The sequence below is a fragment of the Oncorhynchus gorbuscha genome, linkage group LG01, assembly GCF_021184085.1.
Source record: "Oncorhynchus gorbuscha isolate QuinsamMale2020 ecotype Even-year linkage group LG01, OgorEven_v1.0, whole genome shotgun sequence".
Lineage (NCBI taxonomy): Eukaryota > Metazoa > Chordata > Actinopteri > Salmoniformes > Salmonidae > Oncorhynchus > Oncorhynchus gorbuscha.
The window spans coordinates 112,600,444-112,613,657 of NC_060173.1; the positions used below are offsets into that span (position 1 = coordinate 112,600,444).

The 13,214-nt window shown below is 40.6% G+C and overlaps 1 protein-coding gene across 3 annotated transcripts; it reads left to right on the forward strand.

Moving 5' to 3' along the window:
* Positions 1-1,327: 1,327 nt before the first annotated feature.
* On the forward strand, positions 1,328-12,252 carry LOC124015591 (endoplasmic reticulum junction formation protein lunapark-A-like). Of its 3 annotated transcripts, none has more exons than XM_046331989.1 (13): positions 1,328-1,514; positions 2,414-2,515; positions 6,150-6,191; positions 6,764-6,951; positions 7,036-7,094; positions 7,174-7,214; positions 8,520-8,600; positions 8,878-8,929; positions 9,194-9,475; positions 10,300-10,390; positions 10,567-10,637; positions 10,939-11,082; positions 11,219-12,252. In XM_046331989.1, the coding sequence occupies exons 2-13, from the start codon at positions 2,489-2,491 to the stop codon at positions 11,359-11,361; spliced, it is 1,221 nt and encodes a 406-aa protein (XP_046187945.1). In that variant the 5' UTR covers positions 1,328-1,514; positions 2,414-2,488; the 3' UTR covers positions 11,362-12,252. The 3 variants fall into 3 exon arrangements, with proteins under 3 accessions (XP_046187945.1, XP_046187279.1, XP_046188459.1); XM_046331323.1 differs by having other exon boundaries at positions 1,334-1,514; positions 11,192-12,252; XM_046332503.1 differs by having other exon boundaries at positions 1,338-1,514; positions 2,414-2,434; positions 11,192-12,252.
* Positions 12,253-13,214: the final 962 nt, after the last annotated feature.

Consider the following 13,214-nt stretch of genomic DNA (forward strand, 5'->3'; position numbering starts at 1 on the left):
TTAGTGTTGGCTGTTTAACAGTCTGATGGTCTTGAGATAGAAGCTGTTTTTCAGTCTCTCGGTCCCAGCTTTGACGCACCTGTACTGACCTTGCCTTCTGGATGATAGTGGGGTGAACAGGCGGTGGCTCGGGTGGTTGTTGTCCTTGATGATCTTTATGGCCTTCCTGTAACATCGGGTGGTGTAGGTGTCCTGGAGGGCAGGTAGTTTGCCCCCGGTGATGCGTTGTGCAGACCTCACTACCCTCTGGAGAGCCTTATGGTTGTGGGCAGAGCAGTTGCCGTCCCAGGCGGTGATACAGCCCGCCAGGATGCTCTCGATTGTGCATCTGTAGAAGTTTGTGAGTGCTTTTGGTGACCAGCCAAATTTCTTCAGCCTCCTGAGGTTGAAGAGGCGCTGCTGCGCCTTCTTCACGATGCTGTCTGTGTGAGTGGACCAATTCAGTTTGTCTGTGATGTGTATGCCGAACTTAAAACTAAGTTCCTCGGCATACACATCACAGACAAACTGAATTGGTCCACTCACACAGACATGGTCTAGTCAAAGCCCAGACCTCAATCTAATTGAGAATCTGTGGTATGACTTAAAGATTGTGCTGTACACTAGCGGAACCCATTCAGCTTGAAGGAGCTGGAGCAGTTTTGCCTTGAAGAATGGGCACAACTCCCAGTGGCTAGCTATGCCATGCTTATAGAGCCATACCCCAAGGGACTGAGACTTTTGCAGCTGTAATTGTAAAGTATTGACTTTGAGGGGGGGGGGGGGGGGATAGTTGTGCATGCTCAAGTTTTCTGTTTTTTTTGTCTTATTTGTTGTCTGTTTCACAATAGAAAATATTTTGCATCTTCAAAGTGGTTGGTATGTGGTGTAAATCAAATGATTACAACCCCCCCCAAAAATCAATTTTAATTCCAGGTTGTAAAGCAACAAAATATGAAAAATGCAAAGGGGGTTGAATACTTTCACAAGCCACTGTAGGTCTCTCTTTATGTAGTGTTGTGTGTTTTGTCCTATATTATTATTATTATATATAGATTTTTTAAATCCCAGCTCCCGTCCTCGCAGGAGGCCTTTTGCTTTCTGGTAGGCCGTCATTGTAAATAATAATTTGTTCTTAACTGACTTGGCTAGTTAAATAAAAGTAAAATAAACTAAATAAAATGAAATGAAAATACCCATCCATTTCAGGTTAGGATTAATGAAGAACATCCGGAAGTAGCCGAGAGGCAAACGCTCCACGTATGCGCGGCGTCTGACGTCAAAAAGGGGGGTTGCTGTTTCGTAAAAAAAATCATTTAAACTTTTTGGTCTTCATTTAAGGTTAGCCATGTGGTTAAGGTTTGGTTTAAAATCACATTTTAAGAAAATAAATTGTAAAAAAATAATCGGGGTATATATGACTTTGTGTCTGTGGTAAACTCGTCGCCACGCCTCTTCGCCTCCTAATATAACCAACATAGAGGGAAATGTTGTTTCTGTATGAGAGAGGATCTTCGGACTAAAATACTGTCCAGGTAAATTGCAAAAAAAAAAAAGAAAATAGTTTTAAACGTTAATGCTAGCAGATTTGTTGTGTTTTCTTCACGCTAGAACTGCAGCCACTTCATCCGAAACGCGATTCAATATGCATATGCAGGAAGTTGAATAAAGTTGTCTGTCTAGCACGATGCAACTTGGCAGATAACTGGTTGGTAAATTTAGTCGATAGGTTGCTCCATTTTTTTCTCTGTAAAAATTGTGAAATTGGTTTGCAAGTTTACAGTCGCTTGACGTTGAACACCTTTCTAGCCTTCCTGTTATAAGCACTGGTTAGTTAAATAACTTAAGTTGGTTTGTTAGCCAAATACAACTATAAGCTACTTCATTGCACACGTTTGGTAGATAGTGGCACAGTGTGCATTTGCTTGTTTCTCTGCAGAATGTGAATGGTACCATAATACCAATTTTAGTCTGTATGATAATATTAAACAAGTATTAACGTTGTTCAGCAACACGCAATTGAACTTATTGGAGGCTTGGCGTTAGCTAACAAGCCTAGACGGTCCATAATAGTAAAGTGTTATTAAACTGGTTATTTGTGTACACGCATCAAACTGTTGCGTGCTCCTTTCATATTATAAACTACACACGTTTTGATAGCTAAATCCTTGCCAGGTCAATTTGTAAACATGCATCATGGTACCCACTTTGGGTTTAGCTAGCTAATGTAGCTATGTCATGTGTCAATCAATAATGCTTTTACGGTACCTACCATTTTGGTCTTCGAGTCCCACACTCATTTAGTGTCAGTAGTTGTACCCAAACATGCAGTGTCATCATAACTAACTTCCTTGCACAAGAATGGTTTGGTAATGCTTTTGTTTTAATAGATCATCCCAGTATGCGTTATTAAAACAACGTTTTTTGTCAACAGGTGGAGAGATCTTCCACTGAGGTACTTGACAAATCAGAGGGGTCTAAAAAATACCCACTTTATTCGGACCTCAATATGGGGGTATTAATATCCCGGTTTAGGGTATGTATTGCATAACTTGTTCATTTTAGTGGTCCTGTATGGTTGTTGGTAGAGAGCATGGTGGGTTGTAATTCCTGGGGCCACCCATACCTAAACTGTATGCACCAGTGTTTCCCCTAGAAAAACATTTATGCAGCATTAGCAAAGTTAGGGTGTGGACAATGGCATGGTTTTTAAATATAGCAAAATATAAATGAATCTGTTTCATGAGCTGAAATAAAAATGCCCCAAAAATTAGCAAATGCACAAATAACTTATTTCTAAATGTTTGAGAATTTGACAGATTGTCCAACGGGCCTCACAACCGCAGACCATGTGTATGGAATTTGTGTGGTTGAGCGATTTGCTGATGTAATTGTTGTGAACAGTGCCCCATGGTGGAGGTATGGGCAAGCATAAGCTATGGACAACGAACACAACTGCATTTTAAGGATGACAATTTGAATGCACCGAGATACCGTGACGAGATCCTGAGGCCCATTGTCGTGCCATTAATTTTCCGCCATCACATTGTGATTCAGCATGATAATGCACTGCCCCATGTTTCAAGTATCTGTACACAATTCATAGATGATGAAAATGACCCAGTTCTTCCATGGCCTGCATACTCACCAGACATGGCACCCATTGAGCCTGTTTGGGATGCTGTGGATCAATGCGTTTGACAGCGCGTTCCAGTTCCCGCCAATATCCAGCAACTTCGCAAAGCTATTGAACAACATTCCACAGGCCACAATCAACGGCCTGCTCAACTCTATGTGAAGGAGATGTCGCTCTGCATAAGGCAAATGGTGGTCACACCAGATACTGACTGTTTTTTTTGCAATCTATGCTCAACAGATGGTTTTCTGTACTCTCAGTCATGTGAAATCCATAGAATAGTTACTAATTTATTTCAATTGACTTATTTCCTTATGAACTATGACTTTGAAATAGTTCCATGTTGTATTTAATTGTTTATACACACACGGTGCATTCGCAAAGTTTTCAGACCTTTCCGGGAAGTACAAAACTAAAACATATTAAATACATGTTTTTTTTTCATAGATTATACACTACCCCATAATGACAGTGAAAACAGGTTTTTAGAAATGTTTGCAAAAAACAGGTACCTTATATACATAAGTATTCAGACCCTTTTACTATGATACTCGAAATTGAGTTAAGGTGCATCCTGTTTCCATTGATGCTACAACTATATTGGAGTCCACCTGTGGTAGATTAATTGATTGGACATGATTCGGAAATGGCACACCTGTCTAAGGTTCCACAGTTGACAGTGCATGTCAGAGTAAAAACCAAGCCATGAGGTTGACTGAATTGTCCGTAGAGCTCCGAAACAGGATTGTATCTAGGGAAAGTGTTGAGGGTCCCCAAGAACAGTGGCCTCCATCATTCTTAAACAGAAGAAATTTGGAACCACCAAGACTCTTCCTAGAGCTGGCCACCTGGCCAAACTGAGCAATCAGGGAGGTGACCAAGAATCTTATGGTCACTCTGACAGAGCTCCAGAGTTCCTCTGTGGAGACAGAGCTCCAGAGTTCCTCTGTGGAGATGGTTGTCCTTCTGGAAGGTTCTCCCATCTCTGCAGCACACCACCAATCAGGCTTTTATGGTAGTGCCCAGACGGCCACTCCGTAAAAGGCACATGCCTGTTTGGAGTTTGCAAAAATGCACCTAAAGGACTGTCAGACTGAGAAAAAAGATGATCTGGTTTGATGAAACCTAGATATAACTCTTTGGCCTGAATGCCAAGTATTACGTCTGGAGGAAACCTGGCACCATCCCTACGGTGAAGCATGGTAGTGGCTGTATCATGCTGTAGGAATGTTTTTCTATGAAGAACGGAGCAGAGTACAGAGATCTTTGATGAAAACCTGCTCGAGAGTGCTCAGGACCTCGGACTGGGGCGAAGGTTCACCTTCCAACAGGAAAACAACCCTATGCATACAGCCAAGACAATGCAGGAGTGGCTTTAGGACAGGTCTCCGAATGCCCTTGAGTGGCCCAGCCAGAGCCCAGAACCTGATCAAACATCTCTGGAGCGACGCTCCCCATCCAACCTGACAGAGCTTGAGAGGGTCTGCAGAGAAGAATGGTAGAAACTCTGTCAAATACAGGTGTGTCAAGCTTGTATCGTCATACCCAATAAGACTCCAGGCTGTAATTGCTGCCTACGGTGCTTTTTTTCCCCCCTTTTTTTTCTCCCCACCTTTTATTTAACCAGGTAGGCTAGTTGAGAACAAGTTCTCATTTACAACTGCGACCTGGCCATGATAAAGCAAAGCAGTGCGACACAAACAACAGAGTTACACATGCATTAAACTAGCGTACAGTCAATAACACAATAGAAAAAATATTCTATATACAGTGTGTGCAAATGGCATGAGGTGGTAAGGCAATAAATAGGCCATAGTAGCAAAGTAATTACAATTTAGCAGATTAACACAGGAGTGATAGATGATGATGATGATGATCAGATGATGGTGTGTAATTAGTGATACTGGTGTGCAAAAGAGCAGCAAAGTAAGTAAAAACACTATGGGGAAGAGGTAGGTAGATTGGGTGGGCTATTTACAGATGGACTATGTACAGCTGCAGTGATTGGTTAGCTGCTATCTGATGTTTAAAGTTAGAGGGAAATGTAAGGCTTCAGGGTTTATTTTTTTAATTTAAAAAAAATTGCAATTCGTTCACTGGCAGCAGAGAACTGGAAGGAAAGGCAGCCAAAGGAGGCCTGCCCGCAGAAGTGCTTTAGGGAGCGTTTGACAGTGATGCGGGGTGGTCGTTTGACCGCGGACCCATAGCGGATGCAGGCAATGAGGCGGTAACCGCCTAATTGAAAACAGCAGAGGTATATTTGGAGAGCATGTTGGTCAGGATAATATCGGAGGTTGCCCATGTTTACAGATTTAGCGTTGTACCTGGTGGTTTCCTTGATCATTTGTGAGATTGAGGGCATCTAGCTTAGATTGTAGGACTGCTGGGGTGTGAAGCACATCCCAGTTTAGGTCACCTAACAAAACAAACTCTGAAGATGGATGGGGGGCAATCAATTCACATGTTGTCCAGGGCACAGCTGGGAGCTGATGGGAGTCTATAACAGGCGGCAACAGTGACTTATTTCTCGAGAGAATAATTTTTAAAATTAGAAGCTCGACCTGTTTGGGCATAGACCTGGAAAGTATGACAGAACTTTGCAAGTAATCTCTGCGGTAGATTGCAACTGCTTCAACAAAGTACTGATAAAGGGTCTGAACACTTATGTAATTGTGATATTTTATTATTTTTATACAAGTTCTATATATTTCATTTTCAATAAATTAGAAGAACATTTCTAACCGTGTTTACACTCTGTCATTATGGGGTTGGGGGGGGGGGGGGGGGGGGGGGAAGTAGTATATTTAATCCATTTTGGATTCAGGCTGTAAAATGTGGGATAAGTCAAGGGGTATGAATAATTTTTGAAAGGTGTGTGTGTGTGTATTTGTCATAGGGTGGCAGACGTTTGCAGCAACCCTCTAAATTCCAGAGAATAGTCCTGTGCTCTGCTAGTCCTATTGATAGTACCCAGCTTACTGATGTCAAAGCAAGTATTCCTTCTCTGATACCTTCTAACTTGTTCTTTTGACAGACTAAGCCATCCACTGTAGAGGTTTTGGAAGGAATTGATAAGGTATGTGTTTTTTTTTTGGGGGGGGGGGGGGGGTTGTGTCAAGATGGTGTTGATCAGGACTATTTTTGGGGATGTTGCTCTAGAGATTGACCTTGTTACACTATACAGCCCATCTCGAGCTTGAGGTCACTCTAGGTGATGTCCAGCAGAGTGACTGACGCAGGTTTCCTAGCACCAGTGGAAGATGGGTCACTACACTGTCCACCAACTGATATTTTTGGGATGTGGCTAAATCGCACGAAGAACCAAAGGGTGTTTTCTAATCCCTCTTATTAAAAAAAGGATAGATAATTTGGTAATGCACCCTGACATTGAGTAAATAGGCTTTTGTCAAGATTACCAGAGGGAGGCATGGAGAAGTCCTATGATGTGTCTGGGATTGTACACGGCTGTTGAATTGATGTGTGGTCTTTGCTGGTTGTTTATTCATTATACACAAGCTACAATACTATTACATATATCTATAGGGTTAACTTGGTTTTACATTATTAGTAAGAAAATTGTGGAATATGAAACTTCTTTTGTCATTCTAGAGGAAGTTTTTATAGTCATGGAAAATGTTTTATTTACAGGATATACAGACTGGTGAGGAATGTAGAGAACTGTATCAAAGACAGTTGAAGCAATGGATATGGAGACTACTGCTGTACTCTTCTCTTCTCTACCTGATGGCCAGCATAATTGTGTATCTCTGGTACCTCCCTGAACAGATGATTGGGAAGGTCATATTGGCCCTTCCATATGTGATATTTCCACTATTGTAAGTATCTATATAGAGAGAGAGATCACTATGAATATTTGTAGTTGGTTGCTTACTCGTCTGTTCTAATTGTTCTTTCCCCAGTGTATGCCTCCTTCGAAAGGGGCTGATTGCTCTTTTTAACAGAAGAACGGAAAAGAACAGTATGTGCTTCAGTCTGCCTCATCATGACATGCTGCTTTCATTTGGTATAATCAGTAAAATGTTTTTTGTTTTTTTTAGATGAAAAATTGGACGATCTCAAATCACAAAAACGAAAAATTGTAAGTTAACTTTTTCTTTGGTTATCTTTTGATTGGGTGAACATGGACTGGACTGATATTAGAATCTGTCATAGCCGTTAGAATCCGGCATAGCTGCCCCCTTATACCTGGATAAGGGTGAACATAATGTGGATCCCTTAATCATTCATGAAGGGGTCAAATGAAAGAGCTGAGATGTCAGCACTTTATATACTATCCTTGTACTTCTTTACACCCTGTAACTAATTTGTAAGTTGATTTAATATGCCATTTTGAGACATTTACCACCTCGAGATGAACCCTTTTACAAGGTGGCGTACCGACGATATGCAGGCGTCTTCATGCCCTGTTCTGCTATTATCGAGCTTTTACAGCACTTTGCTTAGATAATTGCTACTCCTAATAAATCATCACAAAATCTATGCAGACAGCTGTTAATTGGCCTAAAGACTTTACTTGGTAAAGCACTCTGCTAACGTCTCTTAAACTAATAGCTTTTAGTGCTAGAAAGAAATAAATCTGAGTAATTGCTTGTCATGTCTAATAACGTTCAATAATTATGGCTGATGGATTTTCACACTCCATTATCGAAGTAGTGCATGTAATTATTATTCTCATTATGTCTGAACAATAAGCTATTTGGTATTTCCCTTTTTTTTTTAATGAAGTTTCTACAAAAACAACTAATTGAATGATGTGTAGACCTACTACAACCGCTTTTATTCTGAAAACCTTTTAATATCTCATTGATGGTAGAATGTGGGTCTGGCTGTCAGTTGACTTGTTGTCGGTAGCTGGTCTTTATAGTGTTTCATTAGACCAGATAAACATCTAGTTGAGAATATCAGTCTTGACTTCAAACACTAACATAGTTCACAATTCTGTTTCTGTGCAGTTTTATTGAGTAGTTGTATCCTATTGATTTGGTGTTGACTGTACAGATGCAAGAAAGTATGTGGTCATAGGACCCCCCCCCCCCCTGTTAAAGCAGTTAATTATTCCAGTCACTTAATGAATTGCTTGTTCACTTGCTCTTTTTTTAAAAATTCGATTAATTACGATGTGAAAGATACGACATTGGCTATCATTGTCTCATTACGGTCATTTGGATTTTAACATAATTAATTGTGTGGAATGGTGACGTGTCATATCAACATCATTAGTCAATTAACAGATCGATCAAACGTAAGCTATGAGAACAGAAACCTGCATACTCAACGGGGTTTTCTGGAAGACCAACACTATGGCACTTGACTGATGAAATGACTCGTACTGAATCAACCTCACTTTCAATGTGTTCAAATATGAACTGCTCTTGTCCAACAGCTGTTAGAGGTGATGGAAACTGAAACTTATAAAACTGCAAAAATGATTCTGGAGAGATTTGATCCTGACTCAAAAGCCAAGGTGAGAATTTTTATTTTAACTTTATATTTAACTAGGCAAGTCAGTTAAGAACAAATTCTTATTTTCAATGAAGGCCTAGGAACAGTGGATTAACTGCCTTGTTCAGGGGCAGAACGACAGATTTTTACCTTGTCAGCTCGGGGATGTGATCTTGCAACCTTTCGGTTACTATTCACTAGGCTACCCTGCTGCCCCAATTACATCTGCCTATGAGCCCACTAATTCTGTGAATTAACCTTGAAAGTACATCTGTCTTAATCTTGTTTTCTATTTGAAGGTGCCAGTATCCCTTCCAAATGAAATGCCTATGACTCCAAAACCTCACCAGGGTAATGTATTTCAAAACCTCACATGGGTAATTTATTTCAAAACCTCACCTGGGTAATGTATTTCAAAACCTCACCTGGGTAATGTATTTTCAAAACCCCACCTGGGTAATGTCTTTTCAAAACCCCACCAGGGTAATGTCTTTTCAAAACCCCACCAGGGTAATGTCTTTTCAAAACCCCACCAGGGTAATGTATTTAAGGCCTTTTATGTGCTTGCATGTCTTACTGTTGGTGAACATCCCTGCATGGTGTCCTCCTTTATAGAACTCCGTCAGCGTCCTGTCACTCCTCGTCCCCCGGTGGCTGTGACTCCTGCCGCAGCCCGTCCTCCTCGTCCCCCGGTGGCGTTGACTCCTGCCGCAGCCCGTCCTCCGGTGGCGTTGGCTGCGGCAGGAGTCAGTCTTCTTCTGGCCCCAGGTGCCACCCATGCAGGGCCACCCCTCCACTCCGCTCCTGGAGGACCCCCAGAGAGGATCCTGTCTGAGGCTGCTCAGCAGAGCTTGATGAAGAGGCCCATGACCCCTGGCACACTTGTTCCAGGAGTGGGTGAGTGGCTGCACACGGAGACCATATCATAATGTGCTTAAGGTGATTTAAAAATGTATACTTATTTTTTTACAACCATCCTTTTCTCCTAGTCCTTCAGGGATGGGACTTTTCTATACTTTTTAATTTTACTACCTTTTTTTTACAAGAATGATAGTTTGTTTTACAGGTGGTAGTTCTGGCCAATTGAGTGTAGTATTTTGAATCCATTATGGTAGGGGATGCCTTAGAACATACTGAAGGTCAAGTTTGCTCCAGAGAAGATACCCAGGCAACTACATTATGTCAGTAGTCTGGCCTAAGTCGATGGATGTGAATTTTGAAATAGAACTTAGTGAATTTGGTGGATTTCTTTTTTTTCACCAAGATTTCTCACCATACAACCTTTGACCAAGACTGTTAAAAATATGACGCTTATTCTTAATAAATGCCTTTCTAATACCAGGAAACGTTTGTCATGGGCACACCTTGCAAATGTTTCATATAGCTTGATACTATCATGCACTTTTGTAAAAAAAAAAAAACATTTTGATAGTCACTACAGTTTCCATATGTTGGTATATGAATAAGCAGTACGAAACTATTGGTTAGTGTATATTAATTACTGCTCAGTAACACAGCAGGGATTCTTGTATAGGTGCTGTGCAAGTGAGATCCATTTCCAAGTCATTATTCAAATGTGTCCGTTACAAACATGTTATAGTGGGCATCTGCAGCGAACTGTAGATTTGGGTCTTGCTGTTTTTTTAATGAAGCTTCTGGGCCTCCGTGTGATCAGTATTCAAGACCAGCTAATGTTCATGTGTGTTCTGCACCCCCCCCAGGCCCTCCCCTGGCCAGACCTGTCCTCCCCAGGGATCGCGGCGCCATGGACAGGTTTATTGAGTACCTTGTCGGCGATGGCCCTCAGAATAGGTAGAGTAGCTTCTTGGCGGTGTCACCTAAAGATGTGTGATTTGGACAGATGTCAGCATCTATTGTTTTTAACACTGGCAATGTATTGCTATTATGATCATTTTTCAATCCTCAGCAAAAAAAAATAATCTTCTGATTTCGTTACATGTATGCAACATGTATTTTCTCCCTCCCAGATATGCCCTCATATGTCAGCAGTGTCTCACCCATAACGGCATGGCATTAAAAGAGGAATTTGAATATATTGGTAAGATTTTGAGAAACATATCTGTCACTCTCCATCAAACACTATGCCCTTAATTTGCCCTCTAGCATTTGGCAGCACTGTGTGTTTTCAGGCTCTTAAAATCCTCTGCCACTACTGGCCTCTGAAAGCATCTAGATTGAATATACAAATAAGGGCAACTCATTGATCTGATGCATTTATGATGCAATTATTTTTGGAATATCATTGGTTTTATCTTCACATTAATCTGTTTACATGGAAATAAATGCCAATCATACAGTTGACAGTGCACTTCGACCATAGTGGTTTTGTCTCGTTTCAGCCTTTAGATGTGCATATTGTTGTTTCCTGAACCCTGCGAGAAAGGCCAGACCCCAAGCCCCCCGACTCCCTGAGATCAGTGCCGAGACAAAGATCCTCACCGTCGCAACACCACCTGAAGCCGACGAGAGCCCCGTTGCTGCAGGTATGTCTCTGCTAACCCAACAAGCAGTGGAAGAATCACATTGTCCTAATTGTTTGCTTACTTGAATGCCTGTTAAACCTGATGATCTATTGATCCTGTCAATGTTCAGTTGAGGAGAAATGGCCTTCTCCCCCAGCTGTAGAGGAGATCCAGGAGTTGACAGTTACTCCAACAGAGGGTGCCCCTGAAACAAAAGAGTCAGAAACCCCAGGCTGTCTGCGTACCACCCCAGAGAAGTCCGATGGAGAACTGGATACGTCCGATATGGAGGTTCAATAGAATGTTGTTTCAACATCATTTTAGGCTGGAGCTATATTTTTTTTTTTAGGTATTTTTCTTCGTTTTTAAAAAGTAAACTTAACATCAATGCTGTGAGTAAGAATCGTAGAATGACAGGCTAAGAGTTTGGTATGAACATAGCATATAGCATATAAACTGAATCCTGACGGTAGGGGATAATGGACAGGCAATACTCTTGGGATTTGAGGCGATGTCAATACTTCCATTCACTATTCCAGCACTTCCATCCATGAAGCAAAGAGCAGGTCTGCTAGCTAAGCGTTTGGCGTTGATGCACAGCTGTAGAATGTTTATATATATGTTTTTCTTTTTCCTTTTTAGTGTTTTAAATATTAAGTGGATAAGCAATTTGCCACATGACTATATTGTCTGTTTTGTGTGACGATGTCTGTCCATGTTGTCTACAGACAGGTAAACATGCTAATGCATGCTACTATTACTTAATAATAATAATAATGCAGAGGCCAAATGTAGCTAAGCAGTTGGTTTATAGAATGACGTTTTCTTCAGTTTGTTTTGCGTGAGTTATTTGCTACATTGTCACTATTTTTTTGTTTGTTGTGAATGTCTGGCCATGTTTACAGAAATGCAAAAAAATATACTGTCCGGTGTTCTATGAAATCTGTATATTTATAGTTGATGATATTTATAGATACTACAGTATTGGGATACAGTGCCTTTTGATCAGTATTGAATAGGTTTTGGATACTTCAAGCACCATGTGGCTAACCACGTTTACACAGTAATGGTACTATCAGGAGTGCTTGATTACATATGTATTGCTTAAAAGGAGAAAGATGTTCTGCTCTACTCTGCATCTGAGTGCGTTGTGCGTTTATACTTTGAAATAAATAAAGATGGTCAATTTCAGTAAGCTGCATGTGTTTGCTTAGCATTATGAATTTTCCAATCTCATAATGTGACTGAGTTGTTTTGACCTTCTCCTCAACAGCTATACCAACTAGAGGTCGACCGATTTATGATTTTAACGCCGATACCGATTTATTGGAGAAAAAAAAAAAGCTGATACCGATTTTAATCAGCTTTTTAAAAATATATATATTTGTAATAATGACAATTACACCAATACTGAATGAACATTTAACACTTAACTTTATATAATCAATTTAGTCTCAAATAATGAAACATGTTCAAATAATGCAAAAACAGCATTGGAGAAGAAAGTAAAAGTGCAATATGTGCCATGCAAAAAAGCTCATGTTGAAGTTCCTTGCTCAGAACATATGAAAGCTGGTGGTTTATTCCCAGTTCTTCAATATTCCCAGTTAAGAAGTTTTAGGTAGTAGTTATTATAGGGATGATGACTTTCTCTCTATACCACTTGTATTTCATATACCTTTGAATATTGGATGTTCTTATAGGCACTATAGTATTGCCAGCCTAATCTCAGGAGTTGATAGGCTTGAAGTCATAAACAGCGCAATGCTTGAAGCACAGCTGGCAAACGCAGGAAAGTGCTGTTTGAATGAATGCTTACGAGCCTGCTCGATCAAATCACGGACTTAATTATAATAAGCACACAAATACGCGCCTTAGGTCATTAACATGGTCAAATCCGGAAACGATATTTTCGAAAACCAAACATTTATTCTTTCAGTGAAATAAGTCTTAACGGGTGGCATCCTTAAGTCTAAATATTGCTGTTACATTGCACAACCTTCAATGTTATGTCGTCATTATGTAAAATTCTGGTGAATGAGTTTTTTGTTAGGAAGAAATGGTCTTCACACAGTTCGCAACGAGCCAGGCGGCCCAAACTGCTGCATATACCCTGACTCTGCTTGCACAGAACGTAAAAGTGACACAATTTC